The sequence below is a fragment of the Hipposideros armiger genome, unplaced genomic scaffold (genome assembly GCF_001890085.2).
Source record: "Hipposideros armiger isolate ML-2016 unplaced genomic scaffold, ASM189008v1 scaffold_475, whole genome shotgun sequence".
Classification (NCBI taxonomy): domain Eukaryota; kingdom Metazoa; phylum Chordata; class Mammalia; order Chiroptera; family Hipposideridae; genus Hipposideros; species Hipposideros armiger.
In genome coordinates, this window is record NW_017731825.1 from 400,657 (window position 1) to 420,460 (window position 19,804).

At 41.6% G+C, this 19,804-nt stretch overlaps 1 protein-coding gene across 1 annotated transcript in view; it reads left to right on the plus strand.

Annotated features, from left to right (window-relative positions):
• The window catches only part of BTBD9 (BTB domain containing 9), a 424,803-nt gene that overhangs the window by 252,613 nt on the left and 152,386 nt on the right, over window positions 1–19,804 (plus strand). Inside the window, exon 8 of the mRNA XM_019666564.1 lies at window positions 16,148–16,257. Within this exon, the coding sequence (XP_019522109.1) occupies window positions 16,148–16,257 (110 nt within the window). The remainder of the gene's footprint in view (window positions 1–16,147; window positions 16,258–19,804) is intronic.

Below are 19,804 nucleotides of genomic sequence, written 5' to 3' on the forward strand. Positions count from 1 at the left end.
TGGGTGTATGCTCGGCTGTTATGCGATTTTGCTGTTATGCGATTTTACCACACTCGCAAAATCTACGGTACCAGTCTATAGAGTGTGTTTTCTTTAGTGAATTACCAGTATGTTTACCGGTAATAAACTTGCACTGTTTTGTGTATATGTTTGATTACATACAGCCTTGTGACAGTTTTCCTGCATGTCATAAGCATTTGAATATAAATTAAAATGTTGAAATCAAATATTAAAATGTTGAAATCAAATCTGATATTGTTTTACCTTTTATTTGGTGTGTGGAAGGTGTGCGGAAGAGCGGGTAGTCTTATACGGCGAGTATATAACAAACTCTGTATTTTGAGTGGAAATGTTAGGGGGTCATCTTATATGCCCAGTCGTCTTATACGCCAGCAAATACGGTAAGTATTATTTGCATTGATGAATTTTAACAATCTTTAAAAATTCCATATTCTTAAATGCAGTTTTTATAATGATTACCTTTTGTTTATCCACTTTGATTCCTTCATTTGGCAAACATCTGAGGATATTCAGGGCACCTACTGGACACTGTACTGGGTGCTTTGAAAAGGGAAATGAACAAGGAAAAGTCTCTGTTTTCAAAAGCTCAGAGTCCAGGAGATAAAGCCCAAAAGTACACCTTAACTATCATACAATGTGAGATACTCTAGACCAGAAGTGCTGTGAGCACTGATGAGGGAGAAATTAATGCCTCTTGTGGTAACTCAGGACTCATGGGAGACTATTACATAAAGTATATGCCATTTGAGCTGGGCTTTACAGGAGAAGTCAGGGCTCAGTGAGGGAGCCCGGAGAGAAAGGTGTGCCCAGGAGCAGAAACAGGTGAGGAAGCCATAGACACCTGAAGAACACTGAGGAATGATCTGTGATTCAAACATAGGGCATAGGATGCAAGTAGCTAGCACTGGAGCCAAAAAACTAAGTGGAGGTACACTGAAAAAGTGGGGCAGCAGTCTAGGAATTCAGAGGCACATTAAGCCCAAAGTCATTAATCTTTGCTTTTGAAACGTGTGTTTTTATTGCTGTATGACTATAGGTGTTTATTATGATTTAGACTAATGGTTCCCTCCGTAGCTGTGCATTAGACTCTCTGCCTCATTCCAATTAAATTAGAATCTCTAAGGGTGAGATTCATATTTTTTAAAGCTCCCCAGCTGATTCTCAAGGGCAGCCAGGGTTGAGAACTACTGACCCCAGCCCCCTCAACACTTGAACAGACTAGGGGAGGCACCCAAGGAGATCTGGCTCATCAAAACTGAAAAGGGGTACCTTTAAGTCAAAATCCACTCCACCCTCACACTGGTAGGAAGCAGCAACCTCTGCCTCTACCCACAGGTCTTTCCCCTGCAGCACTGATGCGTGCTCACATCACTTCCACTTACTAATGGATAAACAAAGCCCTGTCATGACTCTGCAGCCTCCCACTAGCCATCATCCCTGGTCCTCTTCATAGCCACGCCCTGTGCTTCCAGTCTTATTTCCGCTCCAGCCTGGCCTAGCGCAGACGCCAGCCCCACTGCACTGCCCGGACTCCCCAGCTTTCCAGGGGACCCTGCACCTGCTACTCCTTCTGCCCGGGCTTTCCTTCCACACAGTTTCTCCTGGCATCACCCCCTCGTTGTTTAGTACCCAGAGATCACATCTAGGAAGCCCCCTCTGATCGTCCCAGTCTGGATTAGGTACCATTCCTTTGTGCTGCCATGCTATTTTGTGTAGAATTTGTTAATAACATGTATTAATACATATTGTAATTGTCTGCATTGAAACAATGGGCCTTCTAGGAATTCACTTATTCATATTTGTTTCCACTTATAGTACCTAACAGTACTCGATACATAATAAGTCCTTGATAAAAAATTCCTAAGTTAATGATGTGAAATGTATTGATTTAACTTTTTTTTTTAACTTATTGGGAAACAGTGTGTTTTTTCCAGGACCCATCAGCTCCAAGTCAAGTCACTGTTTTCAATCTAGTTGTGAAGGGCACAGCTCAGCTCCAAGTCAAGCCACTATCTTTCAATCTAGTTGTGGAGGGTGCAGCTCACTGGCCCATGAGGGAATCAAACCGGCAACTTTGGTGTTAAGAGCCTGCGCTCTAACCAACTGAGCTAACCCTGATTAACATGTTTGAGTGCCTATAATATGTTATCTACCAGTTACTGAGCACTTAGTATGTGCTGACTGCCTAACCACATGTATTATTTAACTCCTCAAAGTTAGGTACTATTATTTTCCCCTTTGCAAATGAGGAAACTTGAGGCTTTGAGAAGTTAATAAACCAAAACTGAATTGCTCTTTTTGGTATCTCTCAAATTTCTCAAAAAGTATTAACTGTATGTCACACTCAGTCTGACCTGGAGAGACTTCTGCAATTTAGATGTAAAATTTTTAAAGCATAGCATATTATCTTCCAATTATATTTATTTTGTAAATTGGCAACATTGTCAGTTGTCTCTAGGTTTGTCAAATGACTTTTTGTAAAAGATGGGATCTTGTGTGGTTTAATAATTTCTTTTTGTCTAACATTTATACTTTTGCTAGCCCTTCAGTAAAAACAGAGGACCAGCAGTTCATTTTATTTGGGGATTAAGAGAAACCAAATGATAAAATCAACAGATAGTACTACAACCCCCAATTCCCAAGCCTCTCTCCCCACTCCCCACTGAAGAACCTCTTAAGCCAATAGTTTGAACACCCTCCTCAGGAAAGCTGCTCATAAACAGAACAATCGGCCAATTTGACTGTCCCGTTCCTTCCTCCTCCTCCCTGCTAATGAGCAGTGAAATGGCCTAATGACTAGGGCCAGAAGGAAGGGAGAGCAGAGAGGGAGGCCCAAGCAATCCACACACTGAATTATCAGCCTCCATGTAATTGAGTTTTCTTTGGCTTTCTTCTTCTCAGAGTTCAGCATTTTCAAGTTACCCGGGACACACTGTTTCTCCCGGCACCGAGGCAGCCGTGTTTTCAGTTTCTGCCATGATCACTTTGATGCAGCTGTGTGGGCCAGAAGGCTTGTGCTTCTGACAAGGAGTCCAGACAGGGAGCTGGGAGAACTCTTGAGTGACACAGTTCCCTTTTCCACCAAGAGTCAGGCCCAGAATGGCCTTTTCACGCCCCTGTCTGTTAGACTGGGCATGATAGAGGCTGCCTAGCATCTGTGTGGCAGGAGCAGCCCTGGAAGATAAGGCAGGTGCTGAGCAGAATAGGAATGCAGCCCCGCTTCACTTAAGCCCCGAAGTGGGGAAATAACTGTTGGTGGCGTAAGGTGACCATTTTCCTGGTTTGCCTGAGGCTGAGCAGTTTCCTGGGTGGTGAGACTTTCCCTACTAAAACCAGCACCTTCCCTGGATGGTTGGTCACCCTGTGTGCTTAACTTTCCTTAGCTTAACAAAAAGTTCACAATCAGGTGGAAATCATTTCCTATTGTCTATAAATTCTGTTTGACTCACTGAGTGAAAACAAAGAAACATGAGAATTTCCTTGGACTCCCTGGAATAAGCAGTAAAATTGAACGGATCCTTGTTGAAAGTTGTCTCCCTACCCCACCTGTATCTCGCTCTCCACGTCTGATTTAGAACGCTGGGCGCCCTGCTCCCCACGCCTATGAGGTGTCTCTCTGTTCTGCCTCCCCCTCTCCCTCACTGCTGCTGCAGTAACCCCAAAGAGGATGTGCAGCGTGTACTTTCTCCTGCTCTGGCACTTGCTTCCCAGGGCTCTGCTGAGATGCAGCTGGCTGAGCCGGGGCATTAGGAAACCTCCAGACGCCCCACAGCTGAGTCTGTCAGGTCCCCTGCAACAGCTGTTATCTGAACCAACTGGGTCGCGTCAACAGCAGCGCAGGAAGGGTGCAGTACAAATGGCAGGACACACACCAGACAAGCCCATGTCTGCTCCAGAGTCTAGATCACCCCATCTGCATGTGCGGCATGGCGATTGTTCTAGAGAGGGTGGGAAAGGGAGGAAGTGGTGGTTCTCCACTGCTGTCAAATAAACAGCAGCCAGTGCTGTCTGTGCAGCTGTTTCAATGTGAGAGGGAGCTGAAATATTTTATTTTTACTGGTGGAATCTCTCTCTCTCTCTCTCTCTCTCTCTCTCTCTCTCTCTCTCTCTCTCTCTCTCTCTCTTCACACACACACACACACACACACACACACATCCCTTTCTTGCAGAGAGAGAGAGACTGGCTAACAAAATCACTCAAGGATTTGAATCTTTCTGTAGAATAGTGATAATTTTTGGAACTGTCTGAACATATCCCAGTTTGGAAATTTAATTAATGACAAACCAGTTCAGAGATGAAATAGCTAAATAATCTGAAACAACCATTTGAAGAGCTGGTAGAAGGAATGGGACAAGGTGGCGGATGGAAGAGCAGCAACAAGGTGAAAATGTTATTTCAAGGCAAGGAGAAATAAAGAGGTGTAGTCCTCAGGTGGAAGGCAGGGGAGGAAATGAGGAGGAATGGTTATTATCTCCTGTATTATTGTCCTACATACAATTTGAGAGGTAGTAAGTACCCTTGGGACTATAGCAGCGTGGAAGACCCAAGGTCTCAGACTCAGTAAGTCCAGAAAAGATCCTTGATTGAGCCTTTATCCGTATAGGAAAAACCACAGGGGTGGACATACCCTTGTGAAAAACAGTTAAGCTTTCAGGTAAGGATGGCAGAAGGAACACATGATTTCCACGCCCTTGAGAACAAAACCCCACTAAAATGACAGTAAAAGGATTTGTTTAAGGTATTAACCAGAAGGATAAAAAAAATGGGAAGATGAGGTAAAAAACATGGAAGAGGAAGCTGTAAAACAGATAAACAAGTGGTAAGTGATTTAACAGGCTCAATAAAACTGAATCCTAAGCCACCGAATCCCTGAAGGCTTAGGATTTGGAGGCACCAGGTGCCTTTGAAGCTGTGGTGCATGAAGTGGTAGCAAAAGGCTGAAATGAGGGGGATGGTTAACTGTGTGTTTATGCAACAGTGGAGAGCTCCGGATTCTCTCCCCCACATCACAGAGCTGTGACCGCTTCTGTGCCACTCAAATGGAAAACTGGAAATGTGTTCTCCTCCCCTACCCCCCCTCAGCTTTGACATGTAATTGACATATAACATTGTGTAAGTTTGGCATAATGATGTGTAACATGATGATATAATCCACTTATATATTGTGAAATGATTACCACAATAGGGTTAGTTAGCACCTCCATCACCTCACATAGTGCCTTTTATGTGTGTGTGGTAAGAGCAATTAAGATCTACTTTCTTAGCAGCTTTCAAGTGTATAATACAGCTTTGTTAACTAAAATCACCATGCTCCGTATGAGATCCCCAGAACTTATTCAGCTTATAACTTCATTCCCCGTCTTCAAAGGTTTATACTTGTTAACCAACATCTCCCCATTTCTCCCAGCCCCCCGCTTCTGGCAACCACCATTCTAATGTGTTTCTAATGAGTTATGCTTTTATAGATTCCACATGTAAGTAAGATAATAAAATATGTCTTTGACATTGGAAATTTATTCTTTGATGAAAGTAAAAAGAGGGTCTCAAAACTAGGAAGGACACCATGTGCAGTAGAGAAAAGTTGTACTATAGGAAGATTAAATGGTCATATGCTGAGATGCCACCTGTCAGTAACACCTTGCTACCCCCCCCACCATCCTCCCTCCACACACAGACAAATACCCCTGCTCTGTTTCACCACTTAATTCCTAGAACTCTACTAGTCAGGCCATGCAGAGGGTTAGAAACATCTTCCTAGGCAATCTGACCAGCCCAAGAGGAAAGAGAAAAGAATCTGAAAGTGGGGTTTTCCTGACAGTTGACCCATTCCAGTAACTGTATTCTCAGAATTTCCTATTGTATGTCTAGGTTCCTTCCTGGAAACCTTGACAACCAGATATCTGAAGAAACTAATAAAAACAAACAGGAAGAAAAAAAAAACTATATAGGGAGATGAAAACTAAAATAATAATAATTGCTACCTTCCAGGAGATTAAATATGGCAATCTTAGACCAAGAAGAAGATGCCATAAAAAAGGAACATTTGGAGAATAAGGAGTACAGTTGAAGATTTAAAATATTAAAGCATAAATGAAAAACTCAGTAGACAGCACAGATGATAACGTTGAGGATCTTTCCCAGAAAGCAGAACAAAATGACAAAAATGGCAAATAGAGAAAGTATAAAAGTGCAGATGAAGATAAGGAGGCCTAATCCATCTAAGAGTTTCATAAAGAGAGATTAGAAAAATTCCAGGGGACAAAATCAATAACAATTCAGAAAATTTACCAAAACTGAAGTGCATGGGTTTCCAGATTGCAGGGGCCTCCTGAGTGCCCAACTCAGTGGAAGAAAATAGACACACACCAGGGTACATTATCATAAGATTTCAGAATACTAGGGATGTTGAGAAAATCTACATGCTTCCAGAGTAGGACGTGTTGTTTAGAAAGAAAGAGGAGGAGGAGGAGGAGGAGGGGAGAGACTGAGAAATCAGGTATCATAATGACTACTCAGTAGCAAAACTGGAAGCTTTACAGGCCGTAGAATAAGACCTTCAAAGTTCTGAAGAAAAACTACTTGCAACTTAAAATTCTATACCCAGCCAAACTACCAATCAAATATGGAAGTAGGCTAAAGATCTGTTCAGGCAAAGCCTTAAAATTTTTACCTTCCAGATACCATTGTGAAAAGCTATTGGGAGATGCTTTCCAGCAAAATGAGAGAGTAGACCAAGAAAGAAGACAGCGTGAGATACAGGCTAGGGGCAATTTATCAGGGGAGAGAGAGATGAAAGGGACCCCTAGAATGATGGTAAAGACAGATCCCAGGATGATTCTTGCATAAGATTTAGAGGGCAGCCAGACTTGATTGAAACCAGCCAGAAGACTTTTTCAAGAAATTTCTAGAAATACTTGATATGTCAGAATGTTTCGAGAGGAGCTTTAGTTCAGAAACTAAGGGACGATTGGGAGAAAGGAGATGAATTGGTGCTAAGTGTATACAAAACTAAGCAAAACAAAAAATCAAGACTATTTTTAACTCTAGAAGGGAAAAAAATTGTACAGGAAAGGAAAGTACTCCATATATTAGTTGTTTACATAACCATAATGTTATGTAATGTTATGTATGTTATGTTATAATGTTTACATAATGATAATGTAAACACTGAATATTGATTCAGCCAAAGTTACAGTACAGTTTAAATTGGGGGGATTGGAAAAAGGTGCATGTAGAGAGGGGAGAGCTAAATACTTGTTTTGCATGGTAGTAGATTGTTAGAGAAAGCTTTAAACTGAAAAATCAAGTAATAGCATTAAAAGCATGATAATTATAGCTCTGAGATAAATCCTAAAACAATCCACTAAAATAGGTAGAAATGGTTGCCTCTGGGGAGGGGAGGAAATGGAGCATGGGGGATATGTTTTGTAATAAACCTTACAGGCTATTTGATTTTTTTAAACTACGTACATGTAAACCTTTATTTTTACAATGTAAAAGAAGAAAAAGAAATAGTTAAGCTAGTTTTGTTTTGTTTTAATGAGGAGTCCAACACCACTGCGGTAGCAGTGACTATTAGTAATATAATAGAATCTTCTTGTTTATTAGAAAATAAAGCCTCTCTTACAAAGTACGCATTTTACTTTATGTGCGTTCATCTCATAAGTCTTTCGTTCCTTGAATTTCTGACACAAGTGTAAGAATTGACATTTTCTTTCTGATCACTGGCTTAGCACTAATGCTGTACCAATAAAGTCTAGGTCATGTTTGGTTGAACTCTCAAGAAGCTTTGGGGAGGGGAAAAAAATCCCTGCCAAATGATTCTATCTCCCAACTGTTTACTAATCCAGCAGAAATATGGATTGGGGACAGGCTTCAAAATTGAACTTCAACAGTGCAATGGACTCCTAACCCCAAAGGTGTGAGAATGGGGAAGTGTCTTTTAAAATGATTGGGCAGACTTTTAGGGGTTTGAAAGTGTCCCATCTCTGCTCAGCCCATACTATAAGCCACAGACTCTGCAGACCACCAAATATGCCACTTGGAGCATCTTGCTATTTTCTTTTCTCTTTTGCTTGTGTTAAAGTTTTAACAGATTGACAGACGTGAGCAGCAAAATCTCTTATACCAGTAGTGCTGAAATTAGTAATCCTTCATGCGATTTGGAAACTGGAGTCCAGGCTTCTACAGTGACAATCACTTATGCCCTTCCAGCTTTAATAATCCCTGAGATAGTACATTATACATATCCATACCACTTTGGGCACCCAGGACAAAAGTACCTCTCTTTCTCCTTTCCCTCTTCCTGTTATTGTTTGTGTTTCCTGTGCTGTTGGTGGTGAGCATTCTTCTCAAGTTTTGTGTAGGATTATTTTTATTTACTTTGACTACTCTGCCTCTGGTTGGTTGCTTTGTACATAGTTATACTGATGCTTGAATTATGCTCTAAGTAAATCTCTAGATCTTTTTCTTTTTTCTGGTCCATTATCTGGGTACAGGTCCAGAATTCCTCAAAGGGCAAAGAAGGGTCCCTGAAATTTCCTGTGAGCATTGAAGCACTCTGGAACTTTTATGGGCTGGACTTGTTTTCCCTAAATACATTTTAGTTAGTTCTTTTCAGAGCTATAATTGCTTGCAAGACAGGTTTCTTTACATAGCGTATAAAGAATACAGAGGCTTTGAGGGACGTTGTCCTGTGGAACTTTGAAGTCTCCAGCCTGATTGTATGAGTGGGGGGTGGTGAGGGGCGGGGCATGGGTTTCCATGAAAGGAAATGATGCACGTGAAGCCCAGCACGTGGGACAGGGTCAGAAGTTGGTAGCATCTCTTTTAATTCCAGTGCTAGTTTCTCGGGGGTTTGGATGAAAGTTGGTGATTTCCTTACCCCCTCTGCTCTCTAGTACTCTCTTGACATTGGTGCTCAGTTTTCACTTCTGTTGTTCTGACTGTCTTGGGCAATTCCTACCTTATTTCTCAGTGTGTCAAATGTTTACATTCTTAGAAGGATTCTTAGATTTTTCTTTGGGGAAAGGCAAATTCTTTCTGCTTGTGTTTGCCTCTCTTCCTTCTCTATTTAATCTTCTACTCAAAAGGAAAAAAGGTGGGGGGGGGGCTCCTCCAGCCCTCAAAATTTTAAGTTACCGTAAATGGCATATATCCACCATGATCTTAGGTTTAAAAAAAGAGACACTTTCCTTAGCCACCATGAATCCTAAAGCAGGCTTGCTACAGGTCATAGTCACCAAATGAGTTCTTACAGATTCATAGGGAAACTAACAAATTTAATTTTCTTCTGCTTTTTCTCTGGTGCACAATTCCATTACACTCATTTGTCTACATTCGTGGAAATGCACAGCCCGTTGGATAAACTGAAAAAGATTATGCAGCCATTTTAAAGATAAAACTAGTGAAATTCTCTCCTCCTATCCCAGCATCTCAGGCTAGGGGCAAAGTTAATGAAAAAATGCAAATGTTGAACTTTTGGTAATTTAGTTCCATTTCTTAAAATATACTTTGTGTTGGTTTCAAATGTTTTATTGAGCAATAAAATCGGTTAACAGTATTCCCACATGGGGATTTGTTCACATTAGCACATAGCAGAGATAGAAGAAGGGATTGGTTTATTCATATTCATGCTCTCTCTCTCCTTCTCCCTCTCCCTCCTCTACCCCTACCTTTATTACCCCCCCATCTTGCTGTCCCCTCCCCTCCCTCCATCTCTCCCTTATTGATTTTTCATTTTATATCCTCCACTTCCCATTTTGTCTCTCTTATAATCCCTTGAAAATTAAAATCTGAAAAAAAAGCAAAGATAAAAAGAAAACCAAACTATGAAATAAATAAGACATTTCTTTCCATGAAATTCAAATCAGTTCCTCTATCCGAATCCTAAGAAGCCTACTTAATTAGATTTTTGCCTACATCCTGCTAAATATCTATCAAAGTTATCCTGTGTCCACACCTTAGACTCACGTACACTGTATCCATGTTCTCAGGCAGAGCTAGTTGTGCCTTCCCCATTTGACCCTTCTTTTATTCCCACCGGGAGAAGTTTTATAACTGTTTATCCTTCCAATTTAGCAAGTTGGTCTGTAAAGTTCTCTGCTAAATAGATCGCCTACCAACCAATGGATAATTATTTGATTTTCTAATTTGTTGTTTCCTGACCTGAAATGTAAATTTCACGGGGAAGAGAATTTATCGCTATTGTTCAATCCCATGTCCCAGCACCCAGCAGCAGTAGCTGGCCCTCAGTAAAGACTCAGTTAATATTTGTTGGGTGATTCCACGGTCACGTGGGTGTGTATGTGGGGAGGGGTATTTTTCTTTTAGCCATGTTTGTTTTATTTTGGTCTTTGAAACAAGAGTAGTTCACAGGGAGGACTTTTAAAGTTCATGTTGCTAAGTTCAGTGTTTTAAGGTTAGGCCACCGTGTGTAAATAGGTAAAAAGCACGTGTGCTGTCCCTCGTCACTGCTGCCAGTGGTGTTTTAGTCTTCCCTGTAAACTGCACTATAAACCTCTCTAGATGAAGCCCATGTCCTGTCTTTTGAGTTCATTCTTCACAACGCTTAGCACAACGTCTTGTACCTTGTAGGGGTTTATTAAGTCTTGATTAAAAGCAGATTTACCCAATGTACCTACAAGAGCTATTGACTGGTAAATGTGCAAGCAGGGAATTTAAATGAATTAAATAAATTTTACATATTATATCATTTTCACATGATTTATGTAAATATTATAATTAAGTTATGTTGTGATATTCATTCCAAATATAATTTCATAAGTTGAAGGCATATTGTTATGGCAGGTTTTAGGTTCTACATATTCTTGTGTGTGTGTGTGGGGGGGGGAAAGCTGTTCAAAATTCATTTATTTTCCCCAAATAAAAACAGCTCTTAAATATTTATCTCTTCAGTTGGAATGCCTATCTATTATGGTAGCCCTGGGTTATGATGTGTTAGTAATTATTTACCCATCTTACCCCTCTGCATCCCTGATTCTCCATCGCATCAATTTTCTCTAAAAAACAAGATGACTTCTTGTTTCGCTTGCCCTTCAGGTTGAGTGAGGTGGTGGTGGAACAGGAGCGCTCCCTCTGCAGGACTGACGGTCAGGTAGCACCGGGACTGCTCCCTGAGGTGGCAGCCTCTGCCCAGGCTAACTCTGGACACAGCATTTAACCTTTCCATAATTCTTCCTCTCCCAAATAAGCAAATGCTGCTGGGAACCTTTGCTGAAGTCAGGAGAGGAGAATCTATAGCTCCACACATCAGCCAGAGGGAAGGTTTTCTAAGAGTAACAAATCTTTTCTGTGGCAACATGCTTTTTCTAGAAGCCTTTTGTCATTCTGGCAGTAAACTGTTTTCTACTTGCTGCCTTAGCAACAAGACATGAAGTCGCTTCCCCCTCCAGTCTGTGGTTTGAATATAAGAGCACTAACATTGTATGTAGAACTACAAGAAAATATCATACTGGGGAAACCACAGACATGACTGCTTTTTGGGTTAGGGGATTATTTATGTACATTCCTAGAATCTCCTTGAAAAGAAAGGTCACATAGGAAATCGTGGAAATGGTGAATCCGCGCGCCACATGATCCCAAGTCCCTAGTAAATGCTGTAGTAAGAGTTTTTGGTATGTGACTACACCTGGCTGAGTAAAGAACAGTTTTTCTCCTTAGGGTTCTCTCTGGCTGCCTCAGAGGAAGAACCAAATGTTCAGGATCCCTTCTTGTGCACTAGTCTCAGGCTAACTCTAGTTTTCTCAAGAGCCTTTGTTTAACCCAAGGATATGAAGTTCACTTTGAGAATAAAACTTTGTTTACTAAAGGATAAAATTCTGATGGATTTTGGCTGTAGTTGATCCCTTGAGAGCTCATTTAAATATTTCTTCCTGAAGTCAATGTTATCTTGTAGTAGAACCTGCTCAGTACAGAAGTTAGGTGATCATATAACTAGAGGCAAAGGTTAAGGATTAATTATAACCACAAGTACGTGTGTGCTCCACCAGAGCTAAAGGCTAGAGAGAATACCAAGGGGTTCAAAGCGGGAGCATGTACGTTGCTGTTTTTCTCTGTTTTCTTTAGTATGTTAAAGATATACTGCATGTGACTTCGAAATTAAATGTAATAGCATCCTGACAAGAACTGATGGCAAGATCGGTTAAGACTAGGAATTTGTACCTTCCCAGAGCAGGCAGGGAATCCAATGAAATCTCTGAAGCAAAATTGCCCTAGGTCACAGTATTATGATATCTCTCTGCTGGGAAATGCTGTTTTTCTGAAACTTCCAGTGTTTGCACACAAAAAAAGAAACGCTTGTGGGTATGGGCAGCTAGACTGACATGCGCAAAAGATTGTTCCCTCTCCGCCTCACGCATAGCTGAGTTAGGTCAAGAATTTTTTAAATAGGCTTTTCTAAAGACTAGGGCCTGAAAGCAGGAAATACCATAGAGCCAGGTCACTTGCAACTTGGAATGTAGCTTTTTACTATAACACATATTACTTATGTCCTTTAAATATCCTGTAAGTTTTGGGTTGCTGACCTCATTTTATAGAGAAAGAGACTAAGATTCAGAAAGGCTTAAAGCATTTTTTTCCCAGTCACCCAGCTGACTGAGTGATGGGGACGGGCCGCAAACCTGGTCAGTTAGACTGTAAGGCACATTTTTCAGAACCTTCCAGTGTCTTTCTCAATTTTAGCTATCCTTGGAGATGTTAGGTTTCGTTTTATTAAAGAAGACAGAGTCTCTTTTCACCCACGGTATTATAGCTCCAAGAAACTTCTGCAGTGAGACATCCTGTTCTGGACTGTGTTCCGGATCCGGTCTTTGTCAGTAACTGGAAGACAACTAACACAGGGAAGGGAGGAGAGTACCAGAAACAGACTGCTACATTGGGGCTCATGTGGACAGCATGTGTCCGCACCCAAAATGGCTGATCTGTTGCTTCTCTGCCTTCCTCCGCGCTGTTTAAGTTTTAATTATCTTCCAACTGTCTGAGCTGCTGTTGAGGACCTCAGAGAGAACAAAGGAGAGCTGTTACATTTTCAGCAGTGCTCCTGTCTGAACACTGATGAAGTCACTAGCTGTCACTGCCCTTATTATCAGGTTAAATTAGAGTTTTACTGTACATGGGAGAGATGATGGTGAAAGGAAAGAAATTAACCTTAAACTTTGCCTTTAATTCAAAATCTTTTGTGACAGAAAACATGTGGTATCTTCTCCTCTTTAGGCGTTATCACCCAGAAGCAAGTTTTTAAAAAAAAAAATTAAAAAGAGAGAGAGGACTCTTTCCCTTCCCCATCTCTTGAATTTTCAGTATCTTAGGTAGTAATAACTTCTCTTCTCCCTGGGGGAGGCTCTGTTGTGAGTCCCATTAAGGAAATCTGCTCATGCTCAAGGGTGGTATCTGCACTGCCTCCCCCTTCTTCTGGGCGTGGCTCACGGGTCAGGGCACTGCTCGCCCTGAGCTGGGCAGGGTCTCTAAGTTCTTCGTGCACAGCTCCAGGCTGCCCTACCAGTCTCTGAAGGTGGGGGGTGAGGTGAGGCCTAGCTGCTAATTCTAGCTGAGATGTCTAATAAAGGACAGAGTCCTATGCTCAGCAGCTCCTTGCTGGAGAAAAGGAGCCTGGCTTCTTTCTTGTGATTTTGTTACCGTTGTTTTAAATATGTATTTGAATAGGGACTTTATGCTATTTTTGTAAATTATGCTCTAATTTTATGGAGACTTAGAAAGTATTGTAGAACTGGTATAATTAAACTTGTTATGAGCATTCCATATAAGAAGTGTGATATACAGTGGTGAAATGCTAATTTGACCTCAGGATTATGCAGCAGAGATAACATTATCTTCACTTATATAGAACTTTTTATCTGCAGGCATCTCTCAGTGCTTTTCCAACCTTATATATTGTCTTGTTTGTTATCACAAACACCATCATTAAGTCTGTAAAATGTATTCCAGTACAGTTTTTTTTTTATTTTCAGGTTTTTATAGTTGGGGGACGAGGGAGGGGAAGATTGCATATTTTCTCCTATTCCTAACATTTGCACCAGGGTAAAATTTGGGAAATGACAATTATCTAAACTTGGAGATCCAGGTTCCACATAATGTTTTTAAAAGAAAGAAAGGGAGGGAGGGACCATCACTGCCTCCCCTTAGGTCAGCGGACTGTTACCCTCCAAAGCTGCCGATGGGGAAAGGCCCTGTTCGTCTCTCCCTGGCTCCTCCGCCTCGCACAGTATTAGGTGAGCTGCCTCGCCTTTGCTAGAGACCCGACCTAGGGAACAGGAGAGTGATCTGATCAAATTCCACCAAACCACATTCTCTCCATGCCCTCCCAAGGCTGCAGACCACAGCACTCAGGCTGCCGTGCCCGTGAGCGGTTGAAAATGCTCCTGTGGGTTTAAGGAGATGGACAAAATTAGATGCAGACCAACGTGCCAGGCTTAACACACCCCTTCCCTTCCAGAAAGCCCAGAGAGTGTCCCCACCAACATTAAAGGACAACACAATCTGTTCTACCCAGACCATTTAGAATTTATCTTAAATGGACCCCACCCAGCCACACAAATCCGGTACAGTCGGCACCCTCTGTCTGCCTGAGGGCGCATGAGAACAGATTGGGGTCAACCCCCTGCCACACCGGGCAGGCTTTGGTGATGCACCAGTTGCCCGGACTCTCCACACCGGGAGAACCATATCTCCTTGCAGTGGGTGTAGGCACACTGAACAGCCAGTCCAGGAGATAGCAGTTAGATTGGTTATGAAGATGAGTGATCAGCTCATGTCAGGCAGCAGATGGCTCAATGAGGTGCGCAGGGAATGCTGTGAAATGCAGGCTTGAAGAAACAGGAGGGAAAATAGCCCGGGATATAAAAACCCCACATACAGTCTCCGTAATGTGAATTTTTTAAATCGGCATTTACATTATACAGTTAACTTGGAGTAATGAGAAATGTAAGGGAATTACCAAATTAGTGAACAGCGATTAACTCAGAAGTAAAATTGTATCATCTAAGTCGAAGGTTGTTTTACGCAGCGGAGAGAGGATATTGCTAAGCGCTCACCCAGTCTTTCATCTCCTAATTGAAATCTGTTCGTGTAATATGCCCCATCCTGCAGATCGCATAGCTCATAATTTGGGAGAACGTTATCAGTTAATCTGGTTATTTTTCCTCGTTCTTCCTTTGACTTCCAGTAAGACGGTGTGTGGCACAATCCCCGTGGATTTGTGTGGCACTCAGAAAGATGACTTTGTCTGTTCATTAACCTGTGAACTGTCAGGCCCCTTTGGAGAGTGAAAGGAGCAAGTCACTGCAAGGTTAATGCTTGTTTGTTGGAGGTGAAGCCTCCAGGGAGACACACAGGGGAAACAGGCCAAGATGCTCAAAACCTGCCCTGTGAAACTCTGCACTGTGTGCAGGTGCCAGATCCGTGTGGCCAGGAGGGAGGCTGAGAGCAGGCTGGGTCACCTCTGCAGATCACTTCCTCTAGTCAGGAGAAGGCTGCCCACCAGTCAGGTGGGGAGCTGGGGTAAGTGTCTAGGGTTAACTTTGTAACAAGGATTTGGGAGCGATATTAAAATACAAGAGAAACTGTGAGTGGTTTCCAGAAGTGTCTGTGGATTTTTCTTTTGAACAAGAAAGCAATATTGATTTCGTGCATTTGTCTCCAATGGATGAAATCTCTCACTGAGTTGGAAAACATTGGATTTTGCATGTGTGTGTGTGCCCCTGTGCACACACACGTTCCTAACCCAGGCGAACATAGAGGCTGTTTGTTATTCACCAGCGCAAGTGTCTTGTGGACATATAATTGTACTGACATTCAGGGGTTGAGCTGAACAGTGCCTGGTGTGATTTTCTGGGTAAATCAAATCTAAGTTCAACTTAGTTCGCTGGAAAGGGCTGTCTCCCTAATTTTGCTGTAATTCTTCTAGGCTCAGTTGGAGGTAGCCCTAAGGAGCAGGTGCAGGGTCTGAAGTCAAGTTCAAAGTCTCCTTTAGTCCATGTCCTGGTACACTGTGTGTTTACATAATGTGTCTTAATTCTGTTATTTTTGGGTTGGTTGTGATGGAAGCTCATTTTCTTCAACACATTTTCTTTTCTTTTTTACCCCCAGGTACATTCGAATAGTTGGGACTCATAACACAGTGAACAAGATTTTTCACATTGTGGCTTTTGAATGTATGTTTACAAACAAAACCTTCACTCTCGAGAAGGGCCTGATAGGTAAGTATTACAATTACATTCTGTACATATACTTAGATATTTTATCTTCAAATATTTTGTTATTCCATTAACTCATCTTAATTCACTTCACTTCTTAATCCTCTTTGACTAAGAAGTTTGGTTGATTTGATTGCCTGATGGCTGAGTGACATAGAGGAGGGCTTATATTTTTAGAAGTAGTCAAATACTAATTTCAGTTAAAAGAATATAAATATTTTACTAGTAGTTAAGAATTGAAAATGTTCTAGGGATTTATTCAGATTTGCTATGGGGAATGCTTATGATAGTCAGGCAAAGCCCTCCACACCAAAGGGTTTTCTACATTTAGTGGTAGGTAAGATCAGGGAGGACGTATGTGTGTCATATTGATCCAACGCTCATACTTTCCAAGGCTATGCAGGTATCTGGGGCTTCGATTTGGTGTGAATGGTGTATTCAGCTGTGAAAATATCTTCTTTTCAAGAACACGTCTGTCCATATTTGCTCTGTTTAGCCAAGTTTACCTCAAGAAAATGCCTGCATATAATTTAAATAAGACCAGAATAACTGAATTATCATTGTTACCTTGGGGGAGATACTGCCTGACTGGTCTTTCAAAAGGGTATTTTCAATTTTGGCTTAGTTGTTTGTTTGGTTGCCTTTTGTTGTGCTTTATTTTTGTTTTACTTTTAGATGCCGTTTAGTCTGGCATTGTGCACAGTCCATCCCAGGTCTTGACATTCTAGATATCAGAGTGGCTTTTCCCGTCCAGACTGATTATCCCTTTTTCTTTTTTTCCATACCCGCAGGTTTTTGCTCACCTCATGCAAAGATCATAGTTTGACTAATTAGATCCTTAAATCTGTTCCTTTACTGTCGCTCCTTTGAAAAGGTTCCCTATATGTTCAGGTGGGGGTGATGTGATGCCCCTGCTTTGGGGAACCTAAAACAGAAGCCTTTGTCTTTACAAAGGAATTCATTTTTCCTCTCCTTCTCAAGTCCTGCCCACACTGGGACACATACCATATTGACAGATGTCCTAAAAACATGGTGAAGACTAGAATGGGAAAGATGGGTGCAACTTGCAAATGTTTCCCAATTCTTTGGTCATAAATCTAAATGTTTCTAACACCAGCTGTGCCCTACATGTAATCTGTTACTTAGGGAAATTTAGAAGAGTAATGTTAATAAAATAGTGGGAGTGGAAGTCATTCTGACACAGAGAATTTTTAGCGCTCAACTAGAATAAACGATTTGGTTTTAACTTAGTTGTGGGTATAATTTTAATATTAATATAAATGTTAATAATTTTTGTGACTTTTAAATAATTTGAAAGTTAACAGAGCTGAAGCATTACCTGATATTACTAAGGCTTTTAATTTCGTGGACTGTGTGGTATATTGCTATGGGGGTTGTGGGGAGGGCGCTTCTTTTCACCTGCTGCCAAATCCTTTTATAGACAGTAGACTCCCTGTGTATCTGTAGTCAGGGGAGTCGTCCTGAGAAGGATCTTAGACACCAAACCACTGTCATAGTCATAAGCTGTGTGGCATTCCACTACTCATTTCAGCCCAGGGCACTGCATGTTTTAATGTGCTTCACAGAAGGTGTTGCCTACTTAAAACAGCCCCCACTCTTATTGGAGAAAGAACAGGTTTGTGGACACTGTAAATAATCAAAGAAACAGGCCTATCTGGAATGAAAGTCAGGATTACTTGTACTGAGGGATGCTGTTATTGGTCTGTGTGTTTTGTTCACATGGAACTAGTCAGCATTGTCAGCAGCCGTAATTGTCTCAGGCATGTCAGAGGATGAAAGAAGATTGCAGAGATGCAAGGAGTGGTTTTGGTGTCTGGTCAAACACTTTGCTCGAGCTCTTTTCTGTGGTGCTCACAAGTTTGACTGCAAAGAGTACTGCAGCATCTGCCTGTCGTCAGCCCTCAGCCAAATGGAAGCAGTGGAGCAGGCAGGCAGAGATGTGCACGTCCTTGTGGGCAGCTGGCCTGCAGCGGGCTCTGCTCTGGTCCTCCGCCGCCTTCCCAGCTCAGAGCTGCTCCCGTGCTGGGCAGATAGGCAGGTGTGTGAGCCCTGACGGAGGACTGGTAGTTTCATTCTCCTTTGTCTAACATGGCAGCTCTACCTAGTTTGAAGGGGTGTCTGAAATAGTAATGGCCAGCTTTCCATGTTGATGATCTCAGGTGCATTTTAGCTGCACACAGGCCTCCAAGAAAGCAGTGGTCCTCTAGTGAGGGCACAGTATATAAGAACCACCTGGAGTTATTTTTAAATTGGAGCTGCCAACTTCTTCCTCCTTTCCATGTCCTCTGAAATATGAACTCCTTCCTTGAGAACCACTGATATAAACTCCAGGTTTTCATGGGGATTAAAAAATAAAATAAAAAAACTAAAATAATGTATCCATGAGTAACTAGTAGGGTATCAAACTCTACTTTTATGTTTCAAGATGCAGAACTTCTTTCTTTCACAGTCCTGGTCTTTGTTTCATAGTTTTGGCTACTTGAATTACAGTAGTATTCTCCTGATAGGCCTTAAAATCACTTAGAAAATTTTAAAATCAGATCTTAATGTTACTACTTAAAACATATAATGATGCCAGGAAAAACAAATAAAAATCAATGGCATTAACTTTATAAGATTTTAGGTTGGTTTTTTTTCCTACCAAAGGGTTTCTTTCCCATTTTTGTTGCCAGCATGTCATTCCTCGTGCTGCTTCACTTACACAGATTCCTGGGGAAGCTCTGGAACCCTGTGGGCTCCTGTAGCCATGGGCACGAGCCCCACCTTGACTACACTGACCAGATCTGTGCGTCAGACTCCCCACGGCGTTCTCCCTGGGTCCGCCGCTGCCCCCACAGACTTCTCCTTTGGTGACTGCCTCTGGGTCAGGCTGACATATATGCTTACCTGGGAGAGTCCGCCTGTGACGGCTGTCTCCTCTTTGTTAGGAAGCTTATGTAGGAAACTTGAACCTGTCTTACTAGTGAGGCATGGAAGGAATAATTATTGTAGAACAGATATGACTGCTTATTGTATAAGCATCCAACCTCCCAAAGAACATGTCTCCTGTGCCTTGGCACTCCGCTTTGTGGGACATACATGGTATTGACCAAGTCCTTCCACTTTTTTATCATAATTGCCCAAACTTCCTTTTCATGTAATCTTGTATTTAAATTCACTTCTTTGAATACCCTGTTAGTTATTCAGGTAGGGATACCGAACTTGAAGAACTATCAACTCACAGACAAGCTAGTTTTATCTGTATGCTACCTACGGCCTCCTCATCAGATTATTTTGAAGCCAATCCAAGACATTTTATCATCATATCTGTAAATATTTCAATATCTATCTCTAAAAGTAAAGTCTCCTTTTTTTGTAGCCATAATCACAATATCATTATAATACCCCCAAACTGAACAGTAATTCTTTGAGTATTAAATATTTAATGAGTGTTCAAATGTCCCTAATTAGATGAAGGTCTGGAGTGAATTTATGTATTTTTAGAGATTGTTTAAATCAGAATTCAGATAAGGCCTATACTATCAGTAAA